At 31.7% G+C, this 15,301-nt stretch overlaps 2 protein-coding genes and 1 long non-coding RNA gene across 6 annotated transcripts; all 3 read right to left on the reverse strand.

The window, feature by feature from the left end:
- Positions 1-353: 353 nt before the first annotated feature.
- LOC110630322 (protein NOI4) lies at positions 354-5,047 on the reverse strand. Of its 4 annotated transcripts, none has more exons than XM_021777761.2 (3): positions 4,981-5,025; positions 2,420-2,605; positions 354-698 (listed from the first exon to the last, which is right to left on the reverse strand). In XM_021777761.2, exons 1-3 carry the CDS (start codon positions 5,008-5,010, stop codon positions 657-659), a joined length of 258 nt encoding a protein of 85 aa, XP_021633453.1. In that variant the 5' UTR covers positions 5,011-5,025; the 3' UTR covers positions 354-656. The 4 variants fall into 4 exon arrangements, with proteins under 4 accessions (XP_021633453.1, XP_021633454.1, XP_021633451.1 ...); XM_021777762.2 differs by lacking the exon at positions 4,981-5,025 and adding an exon at positions 4,330-4,509; XM_021777759.2 differs by lacking the exon at positions 354-698 and adding an exon at positions 851-1,106 and having other exon boundaries at positions 4,981-5,047.
- Positions 5,048-6,599: 1,552 nt separating this feature from the next.
- On the reverse strand, positions 6,600-7,659 carry LOC122721618. Its single transcript, XR_006348310.1, has 2 exons — positions 7,394-7,659; positions 6,600-7,232 (listed from the first exon to the last, which is right to left on the reverse strand). It is a non-coding gene; the product is annotated as an uncharacterized LOC122721618 (long non-coding RNA).
- A 261-nt stretch (positions 7,660-7,920) lies between these two features.
- LOC110630588 (acetyl-CoA acetyltransferase, cytosolic 1) lies at positions 7,921-14,898 on the reverse strand. The gene is made up of 15 exons (XM_021778134.2): positions 14,772-14,898; positions 14,058-14,100; positions 13,753-13,851; positions 13,476-13,649; positions 13,256-13,361; positions 13,030-13,168; positions 10,815-10,892; positions 10,667-10,732; positions 10,264-10,349; positions 9,628-9,727; positions 9,416-9,526; positions 9,290-9,331; positions 8,974-9,060; positions 8,713-8,817; positions 7,921-8,092 (listed from the first exon to the last, which is right to left on the reverse strand). Exons 2-14 carry the CDS (start codon positions 14,092-14,094, stop codon positions 8,728-8,730), a joined length of 1,215 nt encoding a protein of 404 aa, XP_021633826.1. The 5' UTR covers positions 14,095-14,100; positions 14,772-14,898; the 3' UTR covers positions 7,921-8,092; positions 8,713-8,727.
- Between the last annotated feature and the right edge of the window lie 403 nt (positions 14,899-15,301).

A 15,301-nucleotide genomic window follows, 5' to 3' on the forward strand; every position in this document is an offset into this window, starting at 1 on the left:
CCACAAAATGTGAATTAAAGAAATTATATTTAATATATTAAAAATAACAAATTTTGTTGTCTTTCTGTTACGCCTTCTCATCAATCCATTAAGCCTATTTCATCATATGAATTTTATACATGTTTGTGCTGCTTCCTCAATATTTCATGATAGGTTTGTGATGAAGTAATTTCATTTGGGTTAAAATTTGAAAATGACAAGGAGGCCTATGGAAGTACTACTGCATTTTGTCTCCACTTCGTGCATATCCCTCAATATGGCAAATTTTTCCATGGGTGAAAGTGAAATTTTCCCTAATGTGAAGTAGAACCTATATAAAAATAAGACACCACACATTTGGCTTTTGAATCATATAGGAGAAAGGGAGAGCTTCATTACATATAGGCAAATGGATACACATAGAAAATCACATACACTCTAGAAACAACAGAAAGCAGAATGCCATGACTCCTGGTAGTCTACATAAACAGAAAACCACATTGTTCTTTAATCACATTCTTTCCCAACCCCCACATCAATCACAATCAACGCATTCTACCACGACCCATCATAGCTTCTGAACACGGTTCCAGTTTTCTGGATTTATATGCTAGGGTCATGTGTATATAAATAATACTCCAATTAATGATTGCTCTTACAAGACAAGAGCCACCTCTTTATTCTGCTTTAGCAGCTTGCATGCAGCAAAACCATTTCTTCTGCATACCAAATAACACATTTTCAAAAAGTCAGATACAGCAAAATCTATTAACTTCTAAATTACTTATATTGTTTCTCATCCATGTGCTTTTAGTCCATAGCCTCCTTGATCCCGGCAACTTAGAAGATGATACAAGACCAATCATAAAAGTGTCACAGAAAGTGGAATCACATTTTCCATAACCAATAACAGTAGCTCAAGGATTGTTCTTTTCATGATATGATGCAGCCAAACAAGAATGCTATTGCCCTTCTGAATTTGTAGATATACAAAAACACAGCATCTATAAATTTTTTTAAAAAAAAAAAACAGTACAAAAGATGTGGACAGACGCAGAATGGTTTTCCTTCTTCCCTTTTCTCCAGTCCATAGTGATACCTTGAGCCTCTATTTGGAGAAGGTGATCCTATGATAAAGCAAGGTTTTCTAATGTAAGAACCTTCACGTTCTTGGAAACTAGTAACGGTAAATGAAGGATTAGTAATCCCTGCATCATGCGCGTGTACATATATATATGACCAAGCCTTCTCAATTCCCCTGAATATTTTTTTTTTTAAATGTACATATTCAAAAACTGTTGAATTCTATAGCTGTTTACTATTTTGTATTGAATATAAATTTTACAATTTTAAAAGATTTGATGAAACTATAAAATAAAAAAATTTAAGAAATAAATAAGATGCATATTAAAATAAAATAAAGATAAAACATGTGATAATATAGCTGAAACACTGCATTTTGTCAAAATTACCAAAACTTATTTAATTCACATAATTTATTTATTGAAAAATGAAATTCAAAGATATATAAAAGAATTCATGAAAGCATATTACAAAGGGTCAAGCTTAGAGAAAGAAATATTGCCCAGACATGGTGAAAAATTATTGGCTACAGAAATTGGGCAATTTTGGAAGAATAGTATAAAAGCAAGGATAAAATACTCTTATGAAAGAATATATATACATATATATATTTAAAATAAAAAAACTGACCATCCCAACCCAACAAATTAGTGGGTAGAGAATTTGGGATATTTGGAGGTTTTACAGGATAGAGTTGAAATCTCCAAATACAGGGCACCTTTCTCCCAAACAGGGTTAAAAGATTTCAAAAACTTGTAAAACGTTACCTTATCATACCTGCTCCTAAACAGAGAGAAAGAGCATAAAGGGATTGCCAATTGGCATCCTACTATATGGGAAATGCACAAAACATCCTCCATAAAAAATGATCTAAGACCACAACAAAAAAGCCGAGAGCATCAGAGGAAGATAAAATTGCAAAGAATCTTTTGTTAGAAAAAACAAAACATAGCTTAGAATAAAAAAAAAGGACTGAATTAGCATATGCCAAGCAAATGGGATAAAACTTCACTGACAGAAAATGAGGTCATTCCAACAATTTTTAAATGATCAAAACAACCCCAATTTATCACCAAACAAAAAGAGTCGACAGATAATGAAAGAGCAAAATTTGAATTTTATAAATCATCAATCATTAGAATAATAAAGAAATAGCAAGGCACACATTATAAGAGTTGTACATTTATTTGAAAAAAGGGATAATCAAGGTAAAAAGTAATATTCAGCAAAAGAAACCTATCTACCTCCTCACATCACGGCATGAAACGGACAGTGTGAAAAAAACGTACTTGCAAGAAAATGCTGGCAAGGAATATAAAGGCTGCTCATGGAGGTTTAAGCAAGAGTTTCAACTTACAGACTGAGGCTTCCCAAGTGTAGTAGTGTCAGGCTTGAAACCAGAGCTATCCCTTGTTGGTGAGTCAGGCTTTCCACCAGTTTTTTTCTCATTCCTAGCCTTGTTGAAGATGACAGTGAATCCCTCAGCTGATGCTGGATCATTGACATCCCATTCACCAAACTTTGGCAATGGTTGACCCTTTTCCTGGAAAGAATAAAAACTTTTCTTCAAAAGACAGTAATCTCAGAAGAAGACATCCACAGACTGATGTGGCACTTGACATGGCAAACGCTGTAACATGCATTCCAAACAAGCTACAGGCAGTGTCCCAATTGATGTTCCAAGGATTTGTTATGCTCACAGCCACATATTATGAACATTAGTCTACCAAGTGAAATTTGATCAATTTACTTATATATTCTAGCTTTTTAGATCAAGCTGGCATCAAACTATAGCTAGTACCTATTGATACCATAGACCTGCATAAAAAAGACCACCTAAAATTACCATAGTTGTGGTATTGAACATAAATTTACTACAATCAGGGCTAACAGAAACAAATAGCCTTGACAATCTGTAACCCCATCACCACCACCACCCCCTTCTTCTTCTCCCAACCCACAAAAATTAAAAGAAAAAAACACTTTTGCTGAGGCTTCAACAAAGGTGTTATGCATTTGAGAGAAACTGATAAATAAAGACTTTATGGTCAAAACCTCATCATTAACTATTGTCCGAGGATAGAATAGTCACTCAGATCTTCAGCAACAATAAAATCTCGTCTATCTATGCTTCCCAGTATAAAGCTAGGGTCTGTTATTTGATAACACCATATTCAATTATTCACAAAGCAAATTACAAGTTTAAACCTATTACATGCATCTTCAAACGATGACACAGAAGAAAATTTTAACATGTTAATAATAGACCTAAGTAAATAAAATATATTGGTGAAGAAAGAGCGAGCTGATTTAAGCACAGTGCTTAGTGGTTTCTTATGGCAAATTTGACAAATAGAACGTAGCCTATCAACATATCATGTAGTTTCAATCAACTTCCACACTTGTGTGACAATGAGGAAAAGTAAGAGGGTAAGAAATACATCTGACTTCAAATTGAACAGATCAACATTCCCAATCCATTTTGGTTCAATATTACTGCAGAATAATAATAATATTAGGAAAATTACAGATCAACTTGTGTGTTCCGGAACAATAATTACATTTTATGTTAGCATGACTATCATGATGAACTTCATTGTTTAATATATGCATTTATTTATATTCATAAAATACATCTAGACAAGAGGTATTGTGGTGATCTATGACACTTCATTTTACTTTCTCATAATCTAACCAAGAACTGTACATTCCAAAGAAAATTGAAATTACAATCACATGATAATGTTAGAGTTCTAATATCATGTATTCATGTGCTTAGAAACCTCCTTTCACAGTAAAGTGATTTCAAATAGAAATATTGAATCCTTACGTAAATGAAACTCTACCGATTATACTCCGCAAAAAATCGGGGAGAACCAGAAACGGAAAGATGGTATCAGCATCATGGCAATAAATTAAAATCAAGCCCACGAATAATTATATAAAAAGAGCTAAAACAATCCGCTTATAAAAGAACCCAATTGCAAAGAAAGAAAGATAAGAATTCCCAAAAACATAGCAAAATTTATCATTTAATAGCAAAGGAGATGGATAAGTGAACAAGCTTTGTATCAAAATCTATACAATTAAAAATCATATAAATATCAAGCCTCTGAGAACCAAACCAACGCAAATTTTAACCTAACACAAAACCCAAAAGAAAAAAAGCAATCATTCATATCGGTCCAATCTCAAATCAAACACAAACACAAACACAAAAACAAACACATACAAACATAATATCAACACAGGAGAAGGAGACCCTACCGCCATGATTAGAAGAGAAAAAAAATCGTCTCTCCTCCTTAGCTAGTGATTATCGCGTAGGAGGAGGAAGAGGAAGAGGAAGAGGAAGAGAAAGAGAAAGAGAAGGAGGTGATGAATCTGAAAATAGACTCGATGGAAGATAAAAAGAGGAGAGAGAGGTAAACGGGGCCAATTGGGCCACGAAGAAAGAGGAACCTAGTTATTAAAAGAAGGTAGGTTGTAGAGGGCCCACAAGTTTGAACGGCTAAAGACGGTGTTTGCTTTTTTCTTCCAGCTTGGCAAAGACCCCAACAGTTTCCCACTTTTGTAACCTGTAGCTAGAGCTATAGCCTATAGGTGTTTGACAAAAGTCCCCAACCAACCCCAAAGGCCATTTTCTACTTCTTGTTCTTGTTCATATTATCAACCAAACAACACATCTACTTTCTTATGCTTCTTAACAATGTAACATCATCCTGTTGGGCTTTTATCTCTTCTGTTTATGGGTCAATCTAGTTGGTGGGTGAGACAATTACTGAAATGGTAAACAGTACTTAGGCTTACCAACTAGAAATATGATTGAATTGATTTAACAAAAGATCGGCTTTTGAATGCAGTTGGGCAGTGTAGGTATCAAGCACATGAGTTGTAAGCACGAAATGGGGACCTCACCTGAAGACAGGGCGGATGGTGGCAGAGCATCTATGAAAAGTTGCAAGTGAAAGTGGGCATATACAAAAATTGGGTATTTGTTGAAAAACATGGCCTAAATGACCACGTGGCGTCCAATGTCCATTCATTAATTATACATATTTTTTTCCGATTTATTAATTATACATTGCAATTTAATAAGGCGAAAAACTCAATGTTACACGTTGTTTAATGACAATTATAAAGTAATAAATTTAATTTGTAATTAATTACTCTTTTCATTCTATAATTTTTTTTAATTTTATTTTTTTAAAATATATTAAAAATAATTTTATAAACTTCTAATTATATTTATTTTAAAAATATTAAATTTTATTAAATATTAAAAAATTTAATATTAAAAAATAATTTAAAATTTTTTTAAATAAAATAAAATTAAATAGTATTATAATAATAAATTTATATATTAATATAATGATAATTTTGAAATAATAAAAAAAATAAAAATTATAAAATGAAAAAAATAATTAAATTAATAAATTTAGTTTAAAATTAAATTTATAGTATAATTTAAAATTAAATTCAATAATAAATTTATATGTTTATGTGCGAGATATTCCGCCTTATAATTTTTATTTATTTTTATTTTTTAAATTATTTTAAAATTATTATTTACTTTTTTATATTATATATAATAACATATAAATTAACTATTATAATTTTATTTAATTTTATTATATTTTTAAAATAATTTTTTATTTATTATTATTTTTAAATGAGTATTTAAATAAATATAATTAAAAATTATAAAAATTATTTTTTTAATATGTATAAAAAAAATAAAGCGAATAAAAATTATAAAATGAATGGAGAATAATTCTTAATTAAAGAGGAGAATTAATTTCATGGGATAAATATTAAGCCCAACCATTTAAGTATTAAATGGAACTATTTTATGTTGGATATAAAATTAAAAAAAAAAAAAAAAAAACTAAGAGGAAATAGTGGAATTTTCATTTTCCTTATTCCTTTAAAAGGTGGTCCTAGCCTAATTAGGAATTGGTTATGGACCTAAGAGAAATTAGGCTTCTTCTTGGTAAAGTTTGAGAAGCCATGTGATTACGGCCTCGTATCTTTTAGAAAGTTCATTTTTCGAAAAGTGTATTTACGAGAAAGTTATTTTTTTGAGAAACATGATCTAATTTATTTGGTTGATATGTTAAATTTTATGATAATAACGGTGTGAATAAAAGATAATAATAAAAATGATATTAATATTTTTATTTTAAATTAAAAATTTATTAATTTAATATAATATATTCTATGATGTTCAATTTTTAAATTATATGATAATTAATATAAAATTTTTTCATTATCTATTTCAATAAAATATTATTAAAATTAAAATTTTTACATTTACTTAAAATACTTTTAAATTATAAATAAAATCAAATCAAATTAAAATTAAAATAAAATCACAAAACAAAAAAAAATTAAATTCAAATTTAATAGTTCAAAATAATAATTAAAAAATGTCAGCAGAGATGGATGCTTAAAGAAGAAAAAAGCTTGTATACTATCGAGCATATCAAGGAGTATGGAAAAAGGAGAAAAGGCATAAAAATAGTAAAGACAAAATGAAAAGCTAAAGAAATTTTTATTTAAAATTCTAGGGTAATACTAATGAATTTTCTCTATAATGAAGTAATTAAATTTTTCAAAATGTTGGTAAACACTTTCAAAAAATTTCTAAGCTAAGTTTCTTCAAACCTTGACTAAATTTCTTCAAACCAAACAAATCCTTAATAGGAGGTGTACAAAGTTCGGAGACAATAGTCTCTTCTCTCGTCCAAGTGTCACGTGTCTTGGTGAGACATGTGTTCCACTTGGTTGCTCTTTAATAAATACGTTGAAAGGTTAGTAATTTATAGATGATTTATTTTTATAGGAGTTGGAAGAAAATATTTTTCTATAATTCCCTAACCCTAAATCTTCTTCTTCTTCCTTCAAAGCATGGTTTCTCCTTTATACTCTCTATGATGGCTAAATCTGTTGCATGTATGATGTGGGATTTCCTTTATCTTCATCTGTGTTTCTTTGACATTAGAAGTCTTCAAACCCATTATCGTATTCCTTTTGTGAGAGCAATCTTCAACATTTGTGCCATTGATAGCTAAAGCTTAAAGGAGGACAGAGAATGGAACAAGCCGAAGCACGAGAAGTTTTGCATGACGCATCCGTGTAGACAATCTAGAGAACAAATGTTCAGGGACCTAGCACAAAAAGGCAGAATATGATTCTACGGTTCAACATGCAAGCCCAAACCTTATGTTTATGTTTGATTTACAAATTCATCATTTGTAATTTTAAATATTTATATCAGTAATCAAACGAATCAAATTTAAAATGACTAAGTAGTAAAAACTCCAATGACCTAATATGAATTCTTCCTCCAGACCCACTACCAAGAGCCTTGAGTATTTCCAGGAGCATAAAAGAATTGAGCCAAACAATGCCTCCAAGATTGAATATAAATCAACTCTCTCGAGGGAAATGCATAGCCTGAGTAAAATAAGATTTTTTAAGATATAGTTTTATAATATAATTTTTTTTTATAATTTTAAATTTTAATTATTTTTTTATTTAGAAAGAAAATAAAATTTCTTAAAATATTTGAAGGTTTTCAAAACCTATACTTTTTATCACCTTAAAAATACCTCCTGTACGTAAAGGTTCAATCAAATTCAAATGCATGGAAACAAGGCAACACCACCGAGCAGCAGTAATTGTAGTCGTAGCTAGGAATTTTGAAAGGGATCTTGATGGAATTGCAAAGTTCTTTCTTTAAATATAGTATTCTGATTACCTTAGAGCCCCCAACCATCTCAACAAACATAATAGTCTCATATACATCCGGATCTAACGATTCTCGTAGGCCAAAAAAGAGGAGGGAGGGGAGGAGAGCGCATAAAATTGAGGATATATTTTCCTTCCAAAGCTAAATACAATTCTAGTTCATTAGATAAGAAAGCAAAAAATTAAAAGGAAACAAAGTAAATTTTTCACAACATTGAAATTGGACATCACAGGTGGTTTTATCATGTGCACAAGAGGTCACCCCATCGTGTTTAGCCTGAAGGAAACAGAGCAAACTGTCATATTCATGTAGATAGTAAACTAGATATGTTCAATATGTTGCTATTGTAAACTAGAAATCCCAAGTTAATCCCATACCCAGCAATCAAGAAAGAGTCATCAAGGTTGAGTGAAGAATTTAATTCTCATGATTACACCAGCACAAATTTTGGCAATAGCAGTAAGTAATGTTTTTCCTATTCATTCTCTGGTTCACCACACTGCTTCATTTTGGTTTGCAGAATAGAACAAAAATGGGCATGGAATGGAAATGGAATAACTTATTTCTTCACTTACTTGTAGAATTAGTATTCTTTGAATCAATTTTATATAATAATTATTATGAATTTTCAGCCAAAGTTGAGATTTTTTCAATTACTCAAATTTGAAGCAAAGTTAATATAACTATTATATCCTCGTCATATTCCGTATTACTTCGTAAATCAAATGATGCCCATGTTCTTATCCAAATTAGCAAGTAGATGGAAGCAAAGGTACTGGTGTAGCAATTACTCATGTAAAAAATTTTTTGTGCAAGTAGATCTAACGAGTGACATGTCACTAGGCGAGTGGATCATGATTCATGACTATTATGTGCATGTGTAATTTATGACTTACCAAATATCAAAATGCTTACAGAAGCTCCACGACAAGAGCAGATGCACCTCCTCCACCATTGCAAACACCACCAACACCATACTTCCCATTTTTTTGCCTCAGTACCTATAATACCCTTACACTTTTTGGTAAGAAAAAGAAAGACTTGCTTATGCGCATTCACGTATTCTCATGATGGAACGCAACATATTGACAGAAATACTGGGATATTCAGCAAATATTGCACAGAAACAAAATAAAGTTTCAAAGAAAAAAGATTACCCCCAAAAGTGTGACCAAGATACGAGCTCCACTACAACCTAATGGATGACCCAGGGATACGGCTCCACCATGTACATTAACCTTTTCCTGTAACCAGTTCAAAAGAAGTGCTTCAACATCAAAAATTGAAACGCACTACTTATGCTACCAACAGTAACTGAAGTGGAAAGCGAAGAGGCAGAAAGAATGAATGAAAAGATAAATGCATCTCATCCTGAGCATTTAATTCATATAATTCATAAGCCAAAATCTGAAAAATGCACATTTAGTTGCACATATTAGCACAGACAGAAGAAGTCTAAATTGCAGTGCTCACTGGATTAACTCCAAGCAGTTTCTGATTGGCCAGAGCTACGACCTGCATGTAAAAGCATCATAAATTGAGATTTTTTATCCCTATACTGATGAGCAAATCAAATGATTAATAAGTACAAGAGCTTACAGCAAATGCTTCATTTATTTCATAGTAATCAATTTGAGAGGCAGCCAAGCCAGCATTTGTTACAGCTTTAGGTATCGCCAGTGCTGGAGCAGTTGTAAACAACTCTGGTGCCTGAACAGTGAATGTAAATGATCACCGAGCAGCATGATGCTTGACACTCAAAAGACAGGAATTAAATTACACGATATCAAATACATATATTCAAGAATAACCTGTGCAGCATCAGCATATCCTGTGATCTTTGCAATCACTTGCAATCCAAGCTTAAGAGCAGTCTCTCCGCTCACGAGAACTAAAGCAGCAGCACCATCACTGTTGATTAGGGCAATTTCACATTCAAAAAATCTTAGGCCCATGTCTTCATGAAAACCACTCAATAGACTTACACGAAATGGACCACTTATAGTTAGGAATAACCCATATTTCACCCCTGAACTTGGTAGCTTAGCTATTAAACCCTCCAAGTGATAATGAAATCATTTTATACTGAATTGCTAAACTTTAGCGTTGAATCCACTTTTGCCGACTTGGCAAAATTGGTGAAGGATTGCTATCCAAATAAGCAATCACCTCATTAGCCCCAAGTTTCCTTGGTTCTTAATACTAAAACATGTCAATTTAACTAAACCGGTTTTCAATACCTTCTAACTAACCTATTTAAGAAGATGTTTTTTTTCCCTCAACAGAGCTCAACAATAATGCCAAACGGACAAATTTTTAAGGACATTTATGAGGTAGAACTCTACTAAAATGATTACAATATACAGTTAGATCTTCTATGGTATTTTATCGTGTTTATACGAGTAAACAAAGAACATTAAGGAAATTGAGAGTACAAAATAATACACCTTATGCTAGAGGCATTGCCAGCAGTGACCGTGCCTCCATTCTCTTTGAAACTGGGTCGGAGCTTCCTCAATTTTACAGGGTCAAACTGGCAAAACATGACAGCAAGATAGAATGCAACAGCAGGGAAAATCAGAGGCATATACTTTTTCTCACGCACAGGGGTGGGAATCAATCAATATGTGCACAATTTAGAATTTTTGGTCCAACCTTGCACACGCGAGTCTAGCTCTTCTACTTGGTTTTTACAAGCGCAATAAAAAGATTCTACTTCTCCCAAGAAAACTCATTCTTAAGCAATATGGGAGAAAGTTTTTGAATATTCAAAGCACCACAACGTATGGGGGGGGGGGGGGGGAGAGAGAAAGAGAGAGAAGGCTGTTTGACATTGTGGGAGGTTTATACCTTCCCTATGCCTTCATCCTTATCAACAATTGTTGAAGGTTTTCCCCTTCCACCAGAAACTTCAACCTGCAAGGTACCAAATGGAGATAAACAATATTCACAACAAATGCAAAGGTACTTTAAATTAACTTGAAAGTAGATGTCCAACCGGAACAATTTCCCATGCAAAGGCACCACTGTCTCGTGCAGCAATACCCTGTTCAAAACTCCGAACAGCATAGTTGTCCTGCCAGAATCACGAATATACTGTTAAAATGAAAAATAAATAAACAAACAACTATGTAGTCTATGTAATTGGGATTTAAAGTTGGAGGAGGAAAATACTGATCTGTGGAATTTATCAGTAAAAGAAAATGATCAACGGCGAGACTACTTGTTAGTGCTTACTCTAATGCAGTTCTGAGGCGATACATTAATTTTAGGCTGAATGACCAGAGAGCCAAACAAGTTTGCGCGGTTTTCAATTTTATCCACAACTTCTAATTTTTTACATCCTCCATAACTATAAATGAGCCCTCTAGGTTGTCCTCATATGAATGGACTGCTAGCCAATGATATAGGGCACAAGTAGCATTCAACTCAACTCGATCTCAAACTAGTTGGAGATACATGGAACCTTTTAGAATTAAAACATTTTTGAGCTGTCTTTACAATTCTTACCACTTCAGCTCATGTTTTTGGGCTGCTCTCCTTTTATCCATACATGAAACATGAACCCACAAACATGTTCATATTTTTATGGTGGAGATTATCTTAATTAATTCTTTACACCTTATTATCCTAAGATTGCACCACCTACACCTAACTAGCGGTGGTAGGAAAACTAGCATTGTGAAAATTGTAGGCAAAAGCTCTTTCAAGCCTTTGAGAATTTGGCAAAAAACCACTTAAGCTCTAGTCAAATAAAATGGTCCAATTAGGCCCTTGAACATTTTATAATAGTCATTTAAATTCAGAAACTTTTTAAAACAGCCACTTAAGCCCAAAAACACTGTTAAGCCTCCATTTGTGAATTGAAAAAATTGGATATTTAAGCCCTTAAAAAATAGCCAATAGCCGTTTAAGCTCTCATTGGATAAATAAATTTAATTTTAAAACTTCAGTATTAAGTTTATAAATAAATTATACTTATTTATATTGTTAAAAATAAATAATAATAATTTTATGAAATAAATAGAATATTATAAGAAAATTTACAAGTATTTAAATTCAAATTTTAATACAAAGTATAAAAAAATTAATTCGCTTAAAAAAAGAATTTAATTTTTTTTTCCATCAACCAAAGACCAAATTTTAATCTTAACATCTTATTTTAAAACTTGTAAAGTGTCACTAAAAATAAATAAATTTTACTAAAATTATACATAACATTATATATGTAAGGGAAATAACAAAAACCATAAAAATACATTGAAATTATAAATGCTAATAAAAAACTATAAGAGATTTTCTCAATTTATAGCATAATTTAAATCCTATATCTACATAATAAAATTAAATTGAGAATTTTTAATATTCAGGACTTTTCTTGTAGTTGTTACATATATCATAATAGTTGTATTTTTAAAGATATTTTAAAATTTTTTAAAGGATGTTTTGAGTTTAAATATTGATGTTTATTAATAAAAAAAGAAAATCTGAATTATTTACGGTTTTAGTTCAAATAAAGGATCTTTTAATTCACTTCTGAACAAATTTTAATTTAATTTTTCATAAAACTTTTAAATAATATTTTATTCGTTTAATGGATTTTATAAAATTAGTAATATACATTATTAACAATATAAATTAATATAATTTATTTATAACCTTAATTATTAAAGTGTAATATTAAATTTATTTATTCAAGGGACTTAAATGACCATCAGGATATTTGTTGAGGCGTTAATGTCCATTGTTTTGTGATGGAGACTTAACTGTGTTAGGTTTTGGATCTTTTTTTCGAGCTATTTATAGAATTTAAGTGCTCAAATAGCTATTATAAAATGTTCAAGAGTCTAAATAGACCATTTTGTTTAATCAAGGTTTAACCGTTTAAGTGATTTTTGGCCAATTTCTCAAGAGCTTAAAAAGCCTTTTGCCAAAACTGTATTTTCATAGAAGTTTATAGAAAGGAAGCAGAAAACAAGGCAGCAAACAAGCTGCATGACAATTTCCAACCAAAACTGGGAATTATCCCAAGTGAAAATTCACAGAATATTATAGAAAAGATGAATATATTAGTATTTAGATAATATTAGGCACTAAAGAGTTCTAGTCCTGTTGGAATTAATATATGCACATATTTTTAAGATGAGGAGAATAGGAACCAAAACACCACATGAAACAATGAGATTAATGGAATGGATTGACGTAATGCATACCTGATCCTCCCTCGTTATTGAATGATTATCTGCACATATTTCAGCACAACTTCCCATGCCAACATCATTATAAACATCCCACAACCCATCTTTCAGCATTCCATCAACTAGGGAATCATGTCCAAGTCGAGATCCCTTTCTGATTATTGAATCAAAACACATCCAATTATTTTTTTTTTTCAAAAGAAAAGCACAGAACAGAAATGTCAGGAAGACTGACACTTACCTCAATTCAGCTAGGTATTTAGGTGCATTAGACATGCTCTCCATTCCTCCAGCAACAACAACATCATTGATGCCTAACTGGATACTCTGGGCTGCAAGCATAGTTGCTGCAATTTCCAGAAAAAAAAAAAAGAGAGAGAGAGACGCAACATGTTTTTATCATGATTCTTGAAAAATAATAAGAACAATCAAGAAAATAACATTAACAATCAGTTCTGCACCTTTCATCCCTGAAGCACAAACTTTATTAACAGTGGTACAGACCACTGAATTAGGAATTCCCGCACCTAATGCAGCCTGTCTAGCAGGAGCCTGCCCTAAATTAGCGCTGAGAACATTTCCAAAGAAAACTTCTTGTACAAGTGATGGATCAACATTAGCCCTTTTAAGAGCAGCTACAAGTTGACCAAAAAGAACATTTAGGAAAAATAAAAATAAATATTGTTGAAAAAGAACTCACCCAAACATAACAAAAGACGCCACAGTTTGTGTTCTAACCTTCAATGGCTACAGATCCCAACTTGGTGGCAGATAAAGTAGATAGTGAACCAAGAAATCCACCCATGGGTGTGCGGGCAACACCAACAATGCAGACATCTGTATTCAACAATCTAGTTAGCATAGAAAATATGAAATTTTCGACCAGGTTCATAAAATAGATTTGTTGATAGATCTCTAAAATATTCCATAACTCACCCACCCAACCCCAACACTATCACACCAGAAATAACTCAGTAATCCATGTTCACCTGATTAATATTTACCACACTTATCAAAAAAAAAAAGAGAGAGAACTAGAGCACCTCGAGGCTTTATTTCTGCTGGTGCTGCTGGGGCCATGAATTACTGCAAATACGAAATATTACAAAACGAATTAGCGTTTGCTAAGCCAATTAAAATAAGAATGAAAATGAGAGCATGGAGGAGCTCCCCAATAAGTGAGCATAACACAAGCTCTAAGAGCTCCCCGTCGAAAAGGAATGGGTGCTCATCGTCTACTAATGCACAGCAAAAGCGTGATATTAGATATTTAATTAGCAATTAAGATATTATGATCCCCTGCTTCAACTCTCCATAGATTAAGCCTCTGTTTCACGCTCTTGGACAAATAGCAAGACTAACTTCAAGGATTTTTTTCTACTGAATTAAAAAAATTGAAGTTCAACTGCCACATAAAAAAAAAAAGACCTATTACTTCCCTAGTCTTGCATTTTAAGATGAGGTTGCTGTAAGATTATGAGAAAAAGAAGAGCGGGAGAGTGAAAGAGAAACCACAAAGATTGAAATTGCAGCCTTATTTTCTCAGCAACCAAACAGGTAAAAAGCAAAAAAAAGAAAAAAGAAATCTGAAAAGAATGACAGTGCCAGTGAAGGTTGTAAAATATAAGAGAAAAGATAGGGATCAAGAATCGATGATAGGTGAGGAATCTGATATCAAAAGCACAGCAACAGCACACACAACACAAAGGAGAAAGAAAATGCAGGGAAAATGGCGAAGAAGGAAAATTAGAAAGTACCTGGGAAGAAGAGCAGGTAGCAACAATGGCGGAGAGAGATGTGACGGATGTTCTTTTGGCTACTAAGCAGAGCTAGAGCGTCTATATAAATCGGAACATCGTGCTGCAGCTCTAAATATATTTGGGGGCGTTTTAAATTTACTTCAAAATTTATAAGTTAATTTATCGATTTGTTTTCATTTTACCTGGTTATAAATTCAGTTTATAAATTAAACAAATAGTGGTAGTGGTCAATTTTTATTTTAATTTTCATACGTGCTAAATTTATAAATTTATTTAATTAAATAAATTACAGTATTATTTTTATTTATTTTTAACAATTAATTATTAATATTTATAAAAAGATTAAATTTATAATATAAACGTAAAAAAATTATGCGGTGTACAGCTAATGCTCAAATCAATACACCGTATTTTTATTTTTATAATTTTTTTAAATAAAATTATATATATATATATATAATATTATTTACGAAACTGTTACTAACGTAATAAAAATATATTAAATTATATTTAATAACGATAATTTT

The sequence above is a fragment of the Manihot esculenta genome, chromosome 13 (genome assembly GCF_001659605.2).
Source record: "Manihot esculenta cultivar AM560-2 chromosome 13, M.esculenta_v8, whole genome shotgun sequence".
Taxonomy (NCBI): Eukaryota; Viridiplantae; Streptophyta; class Magnoliopsida; order Malpighiales; family Euphorbiaceae; genus Manihot; species Manihot esculenta.